General features: G+C 38.1%; 1 protein-coding gene across 2 annotated transcripts in view; it reads right to left on the bottom strand.

Moving 5' to 3' along the window:
- Positions 1-17,128, bottom strand: part of LOC133621796 (voltage-dependent T-type calcium channel subunit alpha-1H-like) — a 108,302-nt gene that overhangs the window by 55,681 nt on the left and 35,493 nt on the right. For both annotated transcript variants that reach the window (XR_012051168.1, XM_072916083.1), the window contains exons 9-12: positions 8,836-8,987; positions 8,577-8,762; positions 5,873-5,990; positions 1,167-1,322 (exon numbers count right to left, since the gene is read on the bottom strand). Coding sequence is in view for 1 of the 2 variants with exons in the window: in XM_072916083.1 (XP_072772184.1) it covers positions 1,167-1,322; positions 5,873-5,990; positions 8,577-8,762; positions 8,836-8,987 (612 nt within the window). In the remaining variant the exon portion in view is untranslated. The remainder of the gene's footprint in view (positions 1-1,166; positions 1,323-5,872; positions 5,991-8,576; positions 8,763-8,835; positions 8,988-17,128) is intronic.

Genomic DNA, 17,128 nt, shown 5'->3' on the forward strand with positions numbered 1-17,128 from the left:
GGGAAACCCAGACTTCCCTCTCCCCAGCCACTTCGTCCAGCTCCTCCCGGGGGATCCCGAGGCGTTCCCAGGCCAGCCGTGATATATAGTCTTCCCAACGTGTCCTGGGTCTTCCCCGTGGCCTCCTACCGGTCGGACGTGCCCTAAGCACCTCCCTAGGGAGGCGTTCGGGTGGCATCCTGACCAGATGCCCGAACCACCTCATCTGGCTCCTCTCGATGTGGAGGAGCAGCGGCTTTACTTTGAGCTCCCCCCGGATGACAGAGCTTCTCACCCTATCTCTAAGGGAGAGCCCCGCCACCCGGCGGAGGAAACTCATTTCGGCCGCTTGTACCCGTGATCTTGTCCTTTCGGTCATAACCCAAAGCTCATGACCATAGGTGAGGATGGGAACGTAGATTGACCGGTTAATCGAGAGCTTTGCCTTCCGGCTCAGCTCCTTCTTCACCACAACGGATCGATACAGCGTGAGACTTTAGAGTTCTCAATTAACCTAACATGGGTTTTCATACGTATCAAAGAGACTTTAGAGCCGAACGTAAGCTATGTTGTTTCGTACGAATCAAAGACAATTTAAAGTCTGCATGTGTTTTGGTAAACTTCAGACACTTTCGAGTCTTTAGTGATCAGTAAAGACTTGTGTTTTTTATAACCATTGAAGCTGATTTGGAATATTAAACAAAGTTACACAAGCACAGCGTGTCGACTCGCCTTCCTGACAGCCACAAAAACGATGAGTAAGATGATGAAGGAGGCGAAGCACCCCCAACCCCATGCTGAATTAAATCATGACAACTTTTGGCGACAATCTCCTGCCATCACACTAATAAAGCTTTGCTAAATTGAATTAGCATTCAGGCTAGATAGATGCAGACAGACGGCTTAGGCAGGGAATGTGTATTCTCTGATGGTGGAGATAAAACAAACAAACTAAATAACAAAAGCTCGCCAGCTGTGAATGGCGGGTGATTGCAAACACTCGGCTGCCCTGGAGAGCCTGGTGTAGATGTGTTTGTGTGCGACAAGACAACCGCAGCGATGCAATTCCTGCAGGCAGCGGGATTGTGGAGATTATTCAGCTTCGGTATCATCAGCGCAACACAGCTGACTGAGCCGCCGCCTTTAAGTAGCTTAAATCCAAACGTGTGTGCACAAGCCGCCCTTACTTCTGCCTGAAAGCCCTCCACCAAAATGGCCACCAGCAGGTTGAAGAGGACGTAGTTTCCAAAGGTCATGAGGGCCACGAAGTAGAGCGCGGCCAGCGGCGTGGTGGACGCCATGCCGTTGTACAGGACGGCGTTCCAGTCCTCCTGGGTGAGGATCTGCACACGCGGGAACAGGGAAACAAGTTCATTGTAAGCAGGAAATACAAAATCTTTTTCTAGAAGGACGTTTGCGTTCTTGTCAACATTAAAAACAAATTCAACTAACCTTCATAAACAATCATGTTTTCGTAGGCGTCAAAGACACTTTTAGCATCCTTGCTATAATCCGGCATATTTACACAAAATATGTGTTATTATGTTCATCAAAGTGCTTTGTCACTTTAAATAAATAAACAAACAATTAAAGAATGCAACAAATGTGTTTTTTGTAAACACTGACAACAATTACTCTTCATCAAAATTAACGCGTGGGTTTTTGGAACTATGAATATAGTTATGATATCATTTATATAATTATGAATCTGTAAATAACTTAATATATGATTTTTGTAACAATCTATTTTTACTGTTTCAGCAAACGTTGACAACAATTTTTAGTCTTTGATTAACCTAACACAGTGGCGGCTGCTGCTCTTTCAAGTACTTACAAGTAAATATTGGGCGGCGACAAGTAAAATTTGGGCCGATAAAAGTAACATTTGGGCCACAACAAGGAAAATTTGGGCTGCCACTAGTAAAATTTGGACCGATACAAGTCAAATTTGGGCCACCACTAGTAAAATTTGGACCGATACAAGTAAAAATTTGGGCCGCCACTAGTAAAATTTGTGCCACCACTAGTAAAGTTTGGGCTGCGACAAGTAAAATTTGGGCCGCCATTAGTAAAATTTGAGCCACCACTAGTAAAATTTGGGCCGCCACTAATAAAGTTTGGGCCGCGACAAGTAAAATTTGGGTCGCGACAAGTAAAATTTGGGCCGCCACTAGTAAAATTTGGGGCACCACTAGTAAAATTTGGGCCTATTAAAGTAAAATTTGGGCCGCGACAAGTAAAATTTGGGCCACAACTAGTAAAATTTGAGCCTATTAAAGAAAAATTTAAGCCACAACAAGTAAAATTTGGGCTGCCACTAGTAAAATTTGGACCGATTCAAGTCAAATTTGGGCCGCCACTAGTAAAATTTGGACAGATACAAGTAAAAAATTTGGGCCGCCACTAGTAAAATTTGTGCCACCACTAGTAAAGTTTGGGCTGCGACAAGTAAAATTTGGGCCGCCATTAGTAAAATTTGAGCCACCACTAGTAAAATTTGGGCCGCCACTAATAAAGTTTGGGGCGCGACAAGTAAAATTTGGTCCGTCATTGGTAAAATTTGTGCCGGCACTAGTAAAATTTGGGCCGATAAAAGTAAAATTTGGGTCGCGACAAGTAAAATTTGGGCCGCCACTAGTAAAATTTGGGCCTATTAAAGTAAAATTTGGGCCGCGACAAGTAAAATTTGGGCCACAACAAGTAAAATTTGGGCCACCACTAGTAAAATTTGGGCCACCAGTAGTAAAATTTGGGCCGATAAAAGTAAAATTTGGGCCACCACTAGTAAAATTTGAGCCTATTAAAGAAAAATTTAAGCCACAACAAGTAAAATTTGGGCCGGCACTAGTAAAATTTGGACTGATAAAAGTAACATTTGGGCCACCACTAGTCAAATTTGGGCCTATTACAGTAAAATTTGGGCCGCAACAAGTAAAATTTGGGCCACATCAAGTAAAATTTGGGCCACCACTAGTAAAATGTGGGCCACCACTAGTAAAATTTGGGCCGATAAAAGTAACATTTGGGCCACAACAAGTAAAATTTGGACTGCCACTAGGTAAATTTGGACCGATACAAGTAAAATTTGGGCCGCCGCTAGTAAAATTTGGACCGATACAAGTAAAATTTGGGCCGCCACTAGTAAAATTTGTGCCACCACTAGTAAAGTTTGGCCCGCGACAAGTAAAATTTGGGCCGCCATTAGTAAAATTTTAACCACCACTAGTAAAACTTGGGCCGGTACTAGTAAAATTTGGGCCGATAAAAGTAAAATTTGGGCCGCCACTAGTAAAATGTGGACCGATAAAAGTACAATTTGGGCCACCACTAGTAAAATTTGGGCCTATTAAAGTAAAATTTGGGCCACCACTAGTAAAATTTGGGCCTATTAAAGTAAAATTTGGGCCGCGACAAGTAAAATTAGGGCCACAACAAGTACAATTTGGGCTGCCACTAGTAAAATTTGTGCCACCACTAGTAAAGTTTGGGCCGCGACAAGTAAAATTTGGGCCGCGACAAGTAAAATTTGGGCCGCTATTAGTAAAATTTTAGTCACCACTAGTGAAGTTTGGGCCGCGACAAGTAAAATTTGGGCCGGCACTAGTAAAATTTGGGCTGCCACTAGTAAAATTTGGACCAATACAAATAAAATTTGGGCCGCCACTAGTAAAATTTGGACCGATACAAGTAAAATTTGGGCCGCCATTAGTAAAATTTGAGCCACCACCGAATGTATGATAATATAATATCTGTTGCATTATTAGATAGATAAAGTGAAAATATATATCACTGCATGCAGTACAAGCATCAAGGGTTGGAATTGGGGGTTAAATCACCAAAATGATTCCCGAGCGCGGCCACCGCTGCTGCTCACTGCTCCCCTCACCTCCCAGGGGATGGAACAAAGGGATGGGTCAAATGCAGAGGGTCATTTCACCACACCTAGTGTGTGTGTGTGTGACTGTCAGTGGTACTTTAACTTTAACTTTAACATGCCTTTTTTTCTGTCATAATAGAAAAAGAAAGAAAGATAAAGTACTTCAATGATGCATATTATTTCCAAGATTTCACGGGCCATTCAAAATGATGTGGCGGGCCAGATGTGGCCCCCGGGCCTTGAGTTTGATACCTGTGATTTGGAGTTTCTACTGAAACGTCAAAGACACTTTGAGTTGCCAATGAACTTGACGTGCGTGTTTTTGGAAACATTTCTAAAATCCTGTTTGTGCTTCGTCATTATTATTTGAAAACGACTTATTAATATATAAACTGGGACGTGGAAGAGAACTAATTAAAATGACTTGAGCGCAGCGCAAACAAAAAATGGAGCACCTTCGCCTCGATGCAGTATAATGAGAACGACTAACAGAGGATTTAATATCTCTTTGCCAGTCCAACAGTAATCGCGCTCTTTTCACGCCTGCTTGTTCTTGCTGCCGGAGTGCATTTTTATTACTCAGCCATTGGGAGGGGTTTGGTTGTCATTTGTGGCAGGGGGGCAAGGGGGGGTAAAATAGCGAGAGTGAGCTAGATTGTGTTAAGATAATAAAGATGATTGTTTGGCCTGCTGCCAACGATACAAGCTGTGAATTGTTTCAAATTAAATACTGTACTTTGTGTATTAGTTTGTGTAGGATGTGTGTGTGTGTTCTTGTATTTCTACCCTTCTTGAGACATCAACAAGGAAAAATACCTTCCATATGAGGAGGTGTGAACAAGTTAGGACATAAATCATGGTCCTAATACGGAAAACCATTGCATCCAATAGAGAAAGTCTCATTTGCACCCCTGGTGGTGAAATCCATCAAAATTAGTGTGGTCCCAAAATGGAGGAATTTTTCAAATTGACTGTGTGTCTGGTCAACATATGAAATAACAAGTGTGTGTAAAAATTTGAAGTGCTCCCCCTCTGGCCAACATATGTAGTAACAAGTGTGTGTAAGAAATTAAAATGCGCCCCCTTTGGCCAAAATTAATTAAAAAAATTAAATAAATATGTATATAGCGACATACTGTAATAACTTGAAGTAAATAAAAAAACTAAAATTTCAAAAAATAAATAAATGAACTAAAAGCAGTGTTTTTCTCACAATGTGTCGACTTTTTTCTTATAAAATTGGGAACAATTTCTCATATTCTTTCTGTTTCTGTAATATTGCAATATTTTCTCATAAAATTATTGCTTTTTTATGTAAAAATTATAACTTTTTTATGCAAAATGGTGACATTTGTCATATAAAATTCTGACTTTTATCACAATATTGCCAATTTTTTTGTTGTTCTTGTAAAATAGTGACATTTTTTTTGTAAAATTGCGACTTTTGTCATAATTTTGCGAAGTAAATTTCCGATTATTATTTTAATGTTGCCAAAATTTTAAAGTTTTCTTATAAAATTGTGACTTTTGTCGAGTAAAATTACGACTCTTTTCATAAAATTGCCAACATTTTAAGCTTTTCTTGTAAAATTGCGACTGTAATTGAGTAAAATTCCAACTTTTATCGTAATATTGCACAAATGTTCAGTTTTTATTGTAAAATTTTGACTTGCGTTGAGTAAAATTACGACTTTTATTATAATACTGCCAAAATTCTAAGTTTTTCTTGTGAAACTGTGACCTTTTTCTTGTGAAATTCCAACAGCAACCTTTTTTAAACTTGCATAGTAGGTATATGTTATTAATGTTGTAAATACACTTCTTTATATATCTAGAAAAGGTGGTCCTAAGGAGGTAGGCATTATTCAGAGGTTTGAAGAAGGTAAGATATACAATAAAGTGTGTGTGTATGTGTGTGTGTGTGTGTGTGTGTGTGTGTGTGTGTGTGTGTGTGTGTGTGTGTGTGTGTGTGTGTGTGTGTGTGTGTGTGTGTGTGTGTGTGTGTGAGTGTGTAACCTGGAAGACAGTGACTGTAGCCCAAAGCAGTGAGTCAAAGTTTTTTCTGTCCGGTAACGTGTCTCCGCTGTCTTGCCGCAGACCAAATTTACATCCAAACAGATGCATCCCCAAGATACTGCACAAAAAAAGAAGATGGATTAGTTTTCATCAGGTGGCAATCTTGTATAAGGTTTTTATTTAGCTGGAGCAAAAAGAGGACATTGGAAGCAGGTGATTGATTACAAGAGATAGGTCACACTATTGCACAACACAGCGACAATGTTGTAATAGCAGTAAGAATCAAACTGCTCAGTCAGCATTAATAGTGCTTATGAGTTTATTGTAAACGACAGTACAACTACTTGGTAGCCTTAACACCATTTTAAAGCGCATGCAGAGCTACATAAAGCTGCTGGATGCTAACCACCAATCATACTTCAAAGGCATCTTTGCGGAGTTAAAAAAAAAACTCTAACAGGAGGTTGCCTACAGCCACAGCTCTGAATTATCTTTTTTCCCCCTTTTTCTGGTATTTGCTTTTGTGGACCTTTAGAAGATTGTACAGTTATTTAACTAGGGATGGTATTCATAGCATTTACGGTGCAATTAGGAATGAGTGTCCCTCACATTGGAACCAATGCGGTACCAATTCCCGGTACCTGGGAATCGATACCGGTACTCGACAATACCAATTTTAGGTACTTTTGTATGTGTTAATAAATATTTTATTTTTAATGTGACATTTACAAATGAGCTGATTATATTTCCTGCGATGTCCTGTTGTTATATCTTGTTTTCGTATTACGTTTGAGTCTTATTTGCAATGAAGTTGCACTTCCAAGACATTAGATAGCAGTACTGTATAGGCTATCTATGGTACACTGCAAAAACTGAAATCTAAGTAAGATTAAATATCTCGAATAAGGGTGATATTTGCTTATTTTCTGTCTGATAAGATAATTCTTCTCCCTAAGCAGATTTTATGTTGGAGTGTTTTACTTGTTTTAAGGCTTTTGGTCCTAAATGATCTCAGTAAGATATTACAGCTTGTAGCTGAGATTTTATGACCTATATTGAGTAAAACATGCTTGAAACTCGAATATCAACTGTTGCAAAGCTGTGTCATCAACACTCACAAGTATAAAACTACATTTTTAAAGTAATCGTTTCTTATTTCAAGCATGAAAAAAAAAATCATGACTTTGACACAATTGTGTCTCATAATTAAAACAGATGACAGCCAAATGGACTTTGCTGTTTTATTTTCAATGAAACAATAGAAAATACGTACTCATATAGTAGTACACGTGTTATTAGTGAGAATATACTTATTTTAAGGTATTTTTGGGTTCATTGAGGTTAGCTAATTTTACTTGTTTTGGAAAGTCTTGACAAGCCAAATTTTTTGTTCTATTGGCAGATAATTTTGCTTAGTTCAAATAAAATACCCCTAATTTTTGTTGTTTTTTTTCTTGTATTTGAACACTGACTTTTTGCAGCGTATGCTGTCTCACGAGAAAGTAGCTTTCCATTAACTTAAATGTGTTATGTTGTGCCCTACAAAGTGTATATACTGTAAGTATTGTACTTATTACACACCAGCTGTTTGATTGCAATATCCACCTTAGTTGTAGTTTTCATTACCCCATTTAGAAGTGTTAAAATTGCCATGGTAAATCGCTAATGCTAATAGTAGCCCATCATTGGCAAATCTAACGTAAATTAGCATTAAGCTAGCGCATTTTGGAAGAGTGTTGCTTTACTTTACAGTCTGTCGTAGCGTTTTTTTCCTATTACACTTGCTTTGTTGGTGTTTTGAAAATTTACGAGAGGGAGTTTGGATGAGTCCTCCCTGAGTGCTGCTTGAGTGATTGTTTACGTGAGCCCGTGTTTAGTCCGCAACCGGACGTGACGTCACGTGCAACAAGGCTATCAAAATATGGCACCGCTCTATTTTACGATAATCCATACCCAGTAGTACAGACGGAATTTTGTCGGTGCCCATAAAAGTACCAAGTAGTACCTCTGTTTTTGTTAGTAATCTATTTCAAAAGATTAAACGAGAACTGAATCGTACAAAAACCAGAGCAATTTTTACAAAAATGAATAACATAAATCTGTTCCATACACCCACAAATATGAATTGAAAAGTATTTCTCACCTTCTTTATCAAAGTGCTGGTACGCACACCTTTCTTTGGCCCAATGGCCATTGTCGCCCTTCCCTATGCTCTTTGTGTTAATAAGCGCATGTTAAGTGTAAATTAATTAAACTTTTAATTATGTTAAATGTATTTTTATTTTTTGCACTAAAAAACAATCTATTTCGCACAAATTTGTTTCAGTACAAAACAAACATAAACCATAAACATTTTTCACATTAAAAAAAATTGTGAAAAATGTTTTTTTAATTTTTAAAAAAATAGGGTTTGAGATAAAATCCACCTTAGTCCTTAATTAAATTTCTGCCAATGGTGAATTTCTTTGCAGTCTTTTTCAATTAAAAAAAAGTTTGAAAACGAACAGGATTCTTTGTTAACGGGCTGTGGATTCCCCAAAATTATATGTGGGCAAACAGACTAGTTTGTTCTGTGCCATGTTTAGCCATGCGATAACCGAAACCGCAGCAATATTTTGTTCGGCCAAAAAATCGTATTACATGAAAACTGAGGTATCATTGTACAAGTATATATTATTTGGGTAATCTTATGCAATGTTGGTACCTGAAAATGAAAATGAAGAGCATGAGCAGCATGGAGAAGGTGGCCACGTTGTCCATGGTCTTCATCAGCACCACCAGCTGTCTCCTCAGGGCCGGCAGGAAGCGGACCAGCTTCAAAACCCTCAGCAACCGGAAGGTCCGCAGCACGGACAGGCCGCCCTCTGCCTCGCCCACAATCTCCCACACACTGCGACATCACGTTTTTCAAACTAACACTGAACAAAGTCATCATTACGCCGTTCAGGTATCGAGCCCCCTACCTGATGATGACGATGATGCTGTCAAAACCGTTGTAAGGGTTCTTGATGTACCCAAAGAGCCCCAAAGCGAGGACTTTAAGGAGCATCTCCAGGCTGAAGAGGCTGGTGAACACCATGTTGCTGATCTCCAAAATATCAGTCAGCTCCTGTGGCTAAACACACATGATGAAAGTGGCTAATGTGAGCAAAATATGTTTTCTTTAGTTACCAGAGGAAAAAACAAAACAAAACAAAAAACAAAGCAAAAAGAAAAAAATTATATATATATATATATATATATATATATATATATATATATATATATATATATATATACATACATACATACATACATACATACATACATACATACATACATACATACATACATATATATATATATATATATATATATATATATATATATATATATATATATATATATATATATATATATATATATCAGTGACGTGCAGTCACTAGAGGCAGGTGAGGCCCCGCCTCACCTGCCTTCATGGAAAAAAAAAAATGTAAAAAGAAAAAAAAAATTTAAATTGTTATATGTATCCAGTGATTATACTATAAAGTTATTTTCCATTTAACTTCACCAGTTTTAGTATATTTTTATTCAAAATCGCTGAATTTTCACATTTGCCGTTCAAATACTGAGAAGAGACGGTGCGGTGATCAACAGCCAGTTGAGGCACGTCACTCAATTGTGCCTCACCATGGATTGTGGATTCGACTAACTGCTGGCCTGCTGTGCAGTGAGACCGTATTGCTATATGAATTATATTATACATTTCCATAGTTTAGTTAGCTGAGGTATATAATGTACTATTGTGTATAATGTGTATTTTGTCAACAACTGTATGTGTGTAACGTATTTCTTGTGCTGAGCAATCATAAAACTGCTGCGAAGACGCACTGGCTGAGGCACGCGTAACCCCGCCTCCTGGTGCCGGTTAAGGCACCTTCGCCGCAGACTGCACCCCCCGACGGGAGCGCCACACCAACCAAAGCCCACACCCAAACCCTCCACGTGCAAGACCGAATCCACCCAAAAAAAGTTACTTAACAAGAAGCCAAAAAGTGCAAAAACAACATTGCTCGCGCCGGAGGAGCCGTGAACGACTGCAGGGACACAGCATTAGGTACACCTGCAGACTGCAGCACGGATTTCATATTTCATTCATTCACAACTCCTCCAACACGAACACCACTGTTCCCGCACTTATAAGTAAAGGTAAGACCATAATAACGTTTTTTTTTATTAAATGTGCTTTTTTGTGTGCTACAGTTTTTATGTGTAAAGTTAAAGTTAAGTTAAAGTACCAATGATTGTCACACACACACTAGGTGTGGTGAAATTTGTCCTCTGCATTTGACCCATCTCTTGATCACCCCCTGGGATGTGAGGGGAGCAGTCGGCAGCAGCGGCGCCACGCCCGGGAATAATTGTTGGTGATTCAACCCCCAATTCCAACCCTTGATGCTGAGTGCCAAGCAGGGAAGAATGCTGGTATGAGCTTTTAAACATAACCCGTTAACTGCTGCCAATCAAATGGTGAATAAGATACTCTTTAGGGTTCATATGTTTGTAAATCTGACTGTGATGAAGTCAGTGCCTCACCAGCCATCAACCTCACCGCACGTCACTGATGTATATATATATATATATATATATATATGTATATATATATATATATATATATATATATATATATATATATATATATATATATATATATATATATATATATATATATATATATATATATATATATGTGTGTGTGTAAAGAACATAATGTCATGGCTGAGTTTCCAATAATTTCTACAACTCTTATTTTTTGTGACAGAGTGATTAGAGCACATACTTGTTGGTCACAAAAAACGTTCATGAAGTTTGGTTATTTTATGAATTTATTATGAGTCTACTGAAAATGTGAGCAAATCTGCTGGGTCAAAAGTATACATACAGCAATGTTAATATTTGGTTAGACTTAGACTTAGACTTAGACAAACTTTAATGATCCACAAGGGAAATTGTTCAACACAGTAGCTCAGTTACAATGATGGAAAGTGTAAGGATGGAAAGGACAATGCAGGTATAAATAGACTAATATAGCGATAAAAATTTTTTAACATATATACGAATATATACATAATATGTGTACAGAATAATATATATACAGATATATTATATTATGTCTATAACATATATACATTATACAATACATACAACACATGCACAATATTTCAGCATTGTCCACACGTCCCTTGGCAAGTTTCACTGCAATAAGGCACTTTTGGTAGCCATCCACAAGCTCCTGGCAAGCTTCTGGTTGAGTTTTTGACCACTCCTCAAGACAAAATTTGTGCAGTTCAGCTAAATTTGTTGGTTTTCTGACATGGACTTGTTTCTTCAGCATTGTCCACACGTCAGGACTTTGGGAAGGCCATTTTAAAAGTTAAATTCTAGCCTGATTTAGCCATTCCTTTACCACTTTTGCCGTGTGTTAGGGGTCATTGTCCTGTTGGAACACCCAACTGCGCCCAAGACCCAACCTCCGGGCTGACGATTTTAGGTTGTCCTGAAGAATTTGGAGGTAATCCTCCTTTTTCATTATCCCATTTAAAGCACCAGTTCCATTGGCAGCAAAACAGGCCCAGAGCATAATACTACCACCACCATGCTTGACGGTGGGAATGGTGTTCCTGGGATTAAAGGCCTCGCCTTTTCTCCTCCAAACACATTGCTGGGTATTGTGGCCAAACAGCTCAATTTTTGTATCATCTGACATCACATGGACAAAGATAAGACCTTCTGGAGGAACGTTCTGTGGTCAGATGATATACAGTACAGGCCAAAAGTTTGGACACACCTTCTCATTTCAATGCGTTTTCTTTATTATCATGACTATTTACATTGTAGATTGTTAATGAAGGCATCAAAACAAGTGAAAACCATTTCAGGTGACTACCTCTTGAAGCTCACCGAGAGAATGTCATCGGAGCAAAGAGTGGCTATTTTGAATAAACTAGAATATATAACATGTTTTCAGTTATTTCCCCTTTTTTTGTTAAGTACATAACTCCACATGTGTTCATTCATAGTTTTGATGCCTTCAGTGACAATCTCCAAATAGTCATGAAAATAAAATAAAAACATTGAATGAGAAGGTGTGACCAAACTTTTGGCCTGTACTGTATATGTTATAAATATATACATTTGCATATTAATTTGTGTATATATATATTGTAAATATATTGTTTTATATATATATATATATATATATATATATATATATATATATATATATATATATATATATATATATATATACATACATACAGTATATATATATAGAATATATATATATATATATATATATATATATATATATATATATATACATACAGTATATATATATAGAATATATATATATATATATATATATATATATATATATATATATACCGTATTTTTCGGACTATAGGTCGCAGTTTTTTTCATAGTTTGGCCGGGCTCCAGTGCAACTTATCTATGTTTTTTTCCTTCTTTATTATGCATTTTCGGCAGGTGCGACTTATACTCCGGTGCAACTTATACTCCGAAAAATACGGTATATATATATATGAAATATATATATATATATATATATATATATATATATATATATATATATATACATATATATATATATATATATATATACATATACATATACATATACATATACATATACATATACATATATACTATTCAAATCCATGCGTGTCAGGTATGGCAAAATATTTTATATTTTGGTGTTCAGGAACACAACATTTATAATTGACTCTCCAGCGCTCCCTTGACATTTCAAAAAAGTTGCCCCTGCCACTTAGCCTCACGAAGAATCGCTGGAGACGTCCATCATGACATGACGGCCTTAAAAGTCCCATGAACCCATATTCAGAAACAAACATGAAGTCGACGATCTTTTGAATTGAATTATATTTATATAGCGCTTTTCTCTAGTGACTCAAAGCGCTTTTACATAGTGAAACCCAATATCTAAGTTACATTTAAACCAGTGTGGGTGGCACTGGGAGCAGGTGGGTAAAGTGTCTTGCCCAAGGACACAACGGCAGTGACTAGGATGGCAGAAGCGGGGATCGAACCTGGAACCCTCAAGTTGCTGGCACGGCCACTCTACCAACCGAGCTATACCGCCCCGGAAAAAAAACAAAACAAAAAAAAACAATCTTAGTTTCTGTCGGCCATTTGTAGGCCAAAAACAGGGGTCGTACTTTAACAAAATCCTCCCAGGGACTTTGAACAAATGAGTCAAGGTTAAAATGACAGATACTAGATAGATGAAAAATTGTGAAGGAATTTTGCCTACGCCATAGGATTTGCGCGTGGCATGGCGCCAAACTTTGATCTAATGGTTCGTCACAAATCTTCCAACATTCATAACAAGATTCAGAAATTCAGGTCTTGATCATAATTGGTACAAAGGATGACGGTGACACCCTGACGTGCCAGATGGGTCAGTACTTAAAGGGCCTGACAGGGAAAACTGCTTCTTGACATCACCAAGTAAACTTTAATGACTTTGGATGATCACAGACAGATACTAAACTGATGGGCGATGATTAATTGCGAATTAATTTTGCAGGAGCAAAATTGCCTGCATCATTACTTCACTTTAAATGATCAGATCTTCCAAACTGATATCCCAGCAGGCACAAAACATTGATTGATTACACATACATGTCCTTTAAAACTGACTTTAAAACAACCTTGCAAAATAGTTGTATTTCTAAATTGATGTCTCACGTTAGATCCACGTTGTTGGCTGGGAAATGACCAAATTTCAATGGTAAAATCAACGGCACAACCTGAAGTTCAATAAAAGTTGTAAACGTTGTATTATTTATTTATATGTTGTTATTATTTTTGATTGGCCACTTGTTGCTAGGCAAAAATGTGGGGCACAACTGTTTTTGCCCCAAAGGCCATTTTTTTTTATGGAATTAATGTAAAAAACAAAACAACACTGTTGCCATTATCATCATCTCTGCATTTAAATCCTTACTCTGTATTAAATATTAAATAAATACGGTGTAGCACAGGGGTGGGCAATTAATTTTTACCGGGATCCGCATGAGTAACCCGAGCACTGCTGGAGGGCCACATCGACAATATTTCAATTAAATTTTGCTCAAAATTATTTTTGATATATACCGTAAGATAAATAATAATAATAATAATAATAATAATAATAATATACTTTCATTTAACCTAACTTAACTTTATACCAAAAGCACTGCTTTGGAAATCATTTGTACCCCTTTCAGAGATCACATTTAGTTGCCCTTAAACATCCTCATGTTGCACAATGAAATGTAAGCATAGGATGAAGTGTGCATTCCTGTAACTTTCTCTCGTATCAGCATTCCATGATTAATATCAATAAATTAACATTAATAATAAATGACAGTAAAATAAGCACACGTATGACTGAGGAGTCATAGGGTAACTTTGTGTGGTGTTTGAGTTGTCCGACTTTTTGTGTGGCCATAAACGCACCAGTGGTTTAGTGCTATGCGTGTTGGTGACGGGTGACAAGTTCGTTTTGGCCTGGTTTGTACGGCAGAAAATGACTAGTTTTTCGAGACAGAAGTGTTTTACTCATGTTTCTGGTGTGGTTATGGCCGAATATAATCAGTTTTGCTCAATAAAGTGATCGATATAATTCCTGGCCTCGAAGCATCTCCATAGACGTTACAATAATTGAACGGTGTTGACGGACACCGTTAGGGCCGCTTGTTGTCACTGTCACTCAGAGTTGCATTGCAAAATTACACAGAATAAATGTGTTTATTTTGTTTAGAATTCAGATGGGATTTGATTTGGTGCGCGGCATATATTTGCTGTGCGCAGAGGACACTTGAGCAGTGCGCAATTGCGCAGGCGCGCACCTTAGAGGGAACGTTGCTTGGCAGTCCATGTCTTATTGAAAACACGCCATTCGTCATAAACTTTTCTGTTTTTAGCGTCTCGGGAGTAACCGTGCATCACTTGTCGCTGTGCACCTTCACTCGCAGGTTACACACGGACATACGTCCATAAATAACACTTTTCAAAATAAAAGCAGCACAGTTGTATTGCGCGCACGACATAGGTGTTTTTTCCAACTTTACTTTGTAATTTGTGATTGCAGCTGTTCACATTCACTCACAATCACGCACGTGCATACGTCCACACGGAAGTAATACAAATAACGCTTTTCAAAACAAAAGCAGCACCGTTGTATTGCACACTCGACATAGATCATACTTGCCAACCCTCCCGGATTTTCCGGGAGACTCCCGAAATTCAGCGCCTCTCCCGAAAACCTCCTGGGACAAATTTTCTCCCGAAAATCTCCCGAAATTCAGGCGAAGCTGGAGGCCACGCCCCCTCCAGCTCCATGCGGACCTGAGTCCGCTTTCCCACGATATAGACAGTGTGCCTGCCCAATCACATTATAACTGTAGAATGATCGAGGGCGAGTTCTTGGTTTCTTATGTGGGTTTATTGTTAGGCAGTTTCCTTAACGTCCTCCCTGCGCGGTAACAACACACAAATCGTAAAGCAGTTCGTCTGCCGTAAACAGGAATGTTGTGACACTCTTAAACAGGACAATACTGCCATCTATAACATCAATAACATCTAGGGCTTTTAGAGAGTGCAGTGCACAACTGCGCACACAACAAGGAGACGAAGCAGAAGAACGAAGAAGATACAGCCATGGCGACGCCGACGACGAGTAAGATGAAGAAATACGCTTTGTTGCACCTTTCCTGCCTGAGTCCGGCGATTGGTTGCAAATCTTGCTTTATTGATTGTTTGCACACAGCCAATCCAACACAAAACAAACTAGTCCCCGCCCGCACTCACGCTACCGCTCCCTCTCTTCTCTCGCCCACACACTCACTGACGTCACTCCCCTCACATGCTCACCTATTAAAGGGCCACACACACACATACGCTACTCTCATAACAGCTTGTAAGTTCCAAGCCGCAGCTGCGATTGGACCTGGATAGCCTCCAGGAAGAAGTAGTGGACTACCAAGTGCTTGGCACTGAAGATCTTCCTCAGGAAGCAAAGATTGACCGGTTTTGGGCCATGCTCGGGAGAGATGGAAGATTCCAGACTCTAATGAATTTGATGAAAGCTCTTTTGTGCGTGCCACACATCAATGCATCATCACAGAGGGTGTTCAGCATGGTTAGAAAAATAGTGACAGAGAATAGAACAAGGATGGACAATTCAACCCTTAACTCAACAATGAGTAGATGAGTGTTATGTGTGTGTATATGTGTAAATAAATGAACACTGAAATTCAAGTATTTCTTTTATTTATATATACATATATATATATATAATAAAATATATATATATATATATATATATATATATATATATATATATATATATATATAGCTAGAATTCACTGAAAGTCAAGTATGTCTTATATATATATATATATATATATATATATATATATATATATATATATATATATATATATATATATATATATATATATATATATATATATGAAATACTTGACTTGGTGAAGTCTAGCTGTAAATATACTCCTCCCCTCTTAACCACGCCCCCCGCCCCCGACCACGCCCACCCCACTCCCCACCTCCCGAAATCAGAGGTCTCAAGGTTGGCAAGTATGACATAGATACTTTTTTAAATTTATTTTGTAATTTATGATTGGCCTCACGCGGGCCGGACAGGGACGCACAAAGGGCCGGATGTGGCCCGCGGGCCGCAGAATGCCCAGGTCTGGACTGTAGCAGGAGACCCAACTTGTGTTAGGAGTAGTGCAGCATGCAGAATGTGAACGAATGCAGAGAAATTAATTATGGAGCGCTGGGATTCAATTTACTTTATCAGGTGAAAGTTAAATTTGCATAATTCCAATGTGTGCAACAGAAATACCATTTCATTGCTCGGTTTTTCTCAGCAACGAGTGCGTAAAAGGCGGCAATGCATGTTAAGGCTTTTTAAAATGAAGACACAGAATTGACATATTTAAGTTGCTTTGACTGAAGAACAGCAAGGATTATATTGTGTTTATATACTCTATAAAACATGATATGGACTATATTATGTTTGTATACTTCATATAACATGATATGGACTATATTGTGTTTGTACTTCATATAACATGACAGGGACTATATTGTGTTTATATACTCTATATAACATGACATGTACTATATTGTGTTTGTATACTTCATGGACTATATTGTAACAAGACA

This window comes from Nerophis lumbriciformis, linkage group LG25 (assembly GCF_033978685.3).
Source record: "Nerophis lumbriciformis linkage group LG25, RoL_Nlum_v2.1, whole genome shotgun sequence".
Classification (NCBI taxonomy): domain Eukaryota; kingdom Metazoa; phylum Chordata; class Actinopteri; order Syngnathiformes; family Syngnathidae; genus Nerophis; species Nerophis lumbriciformis.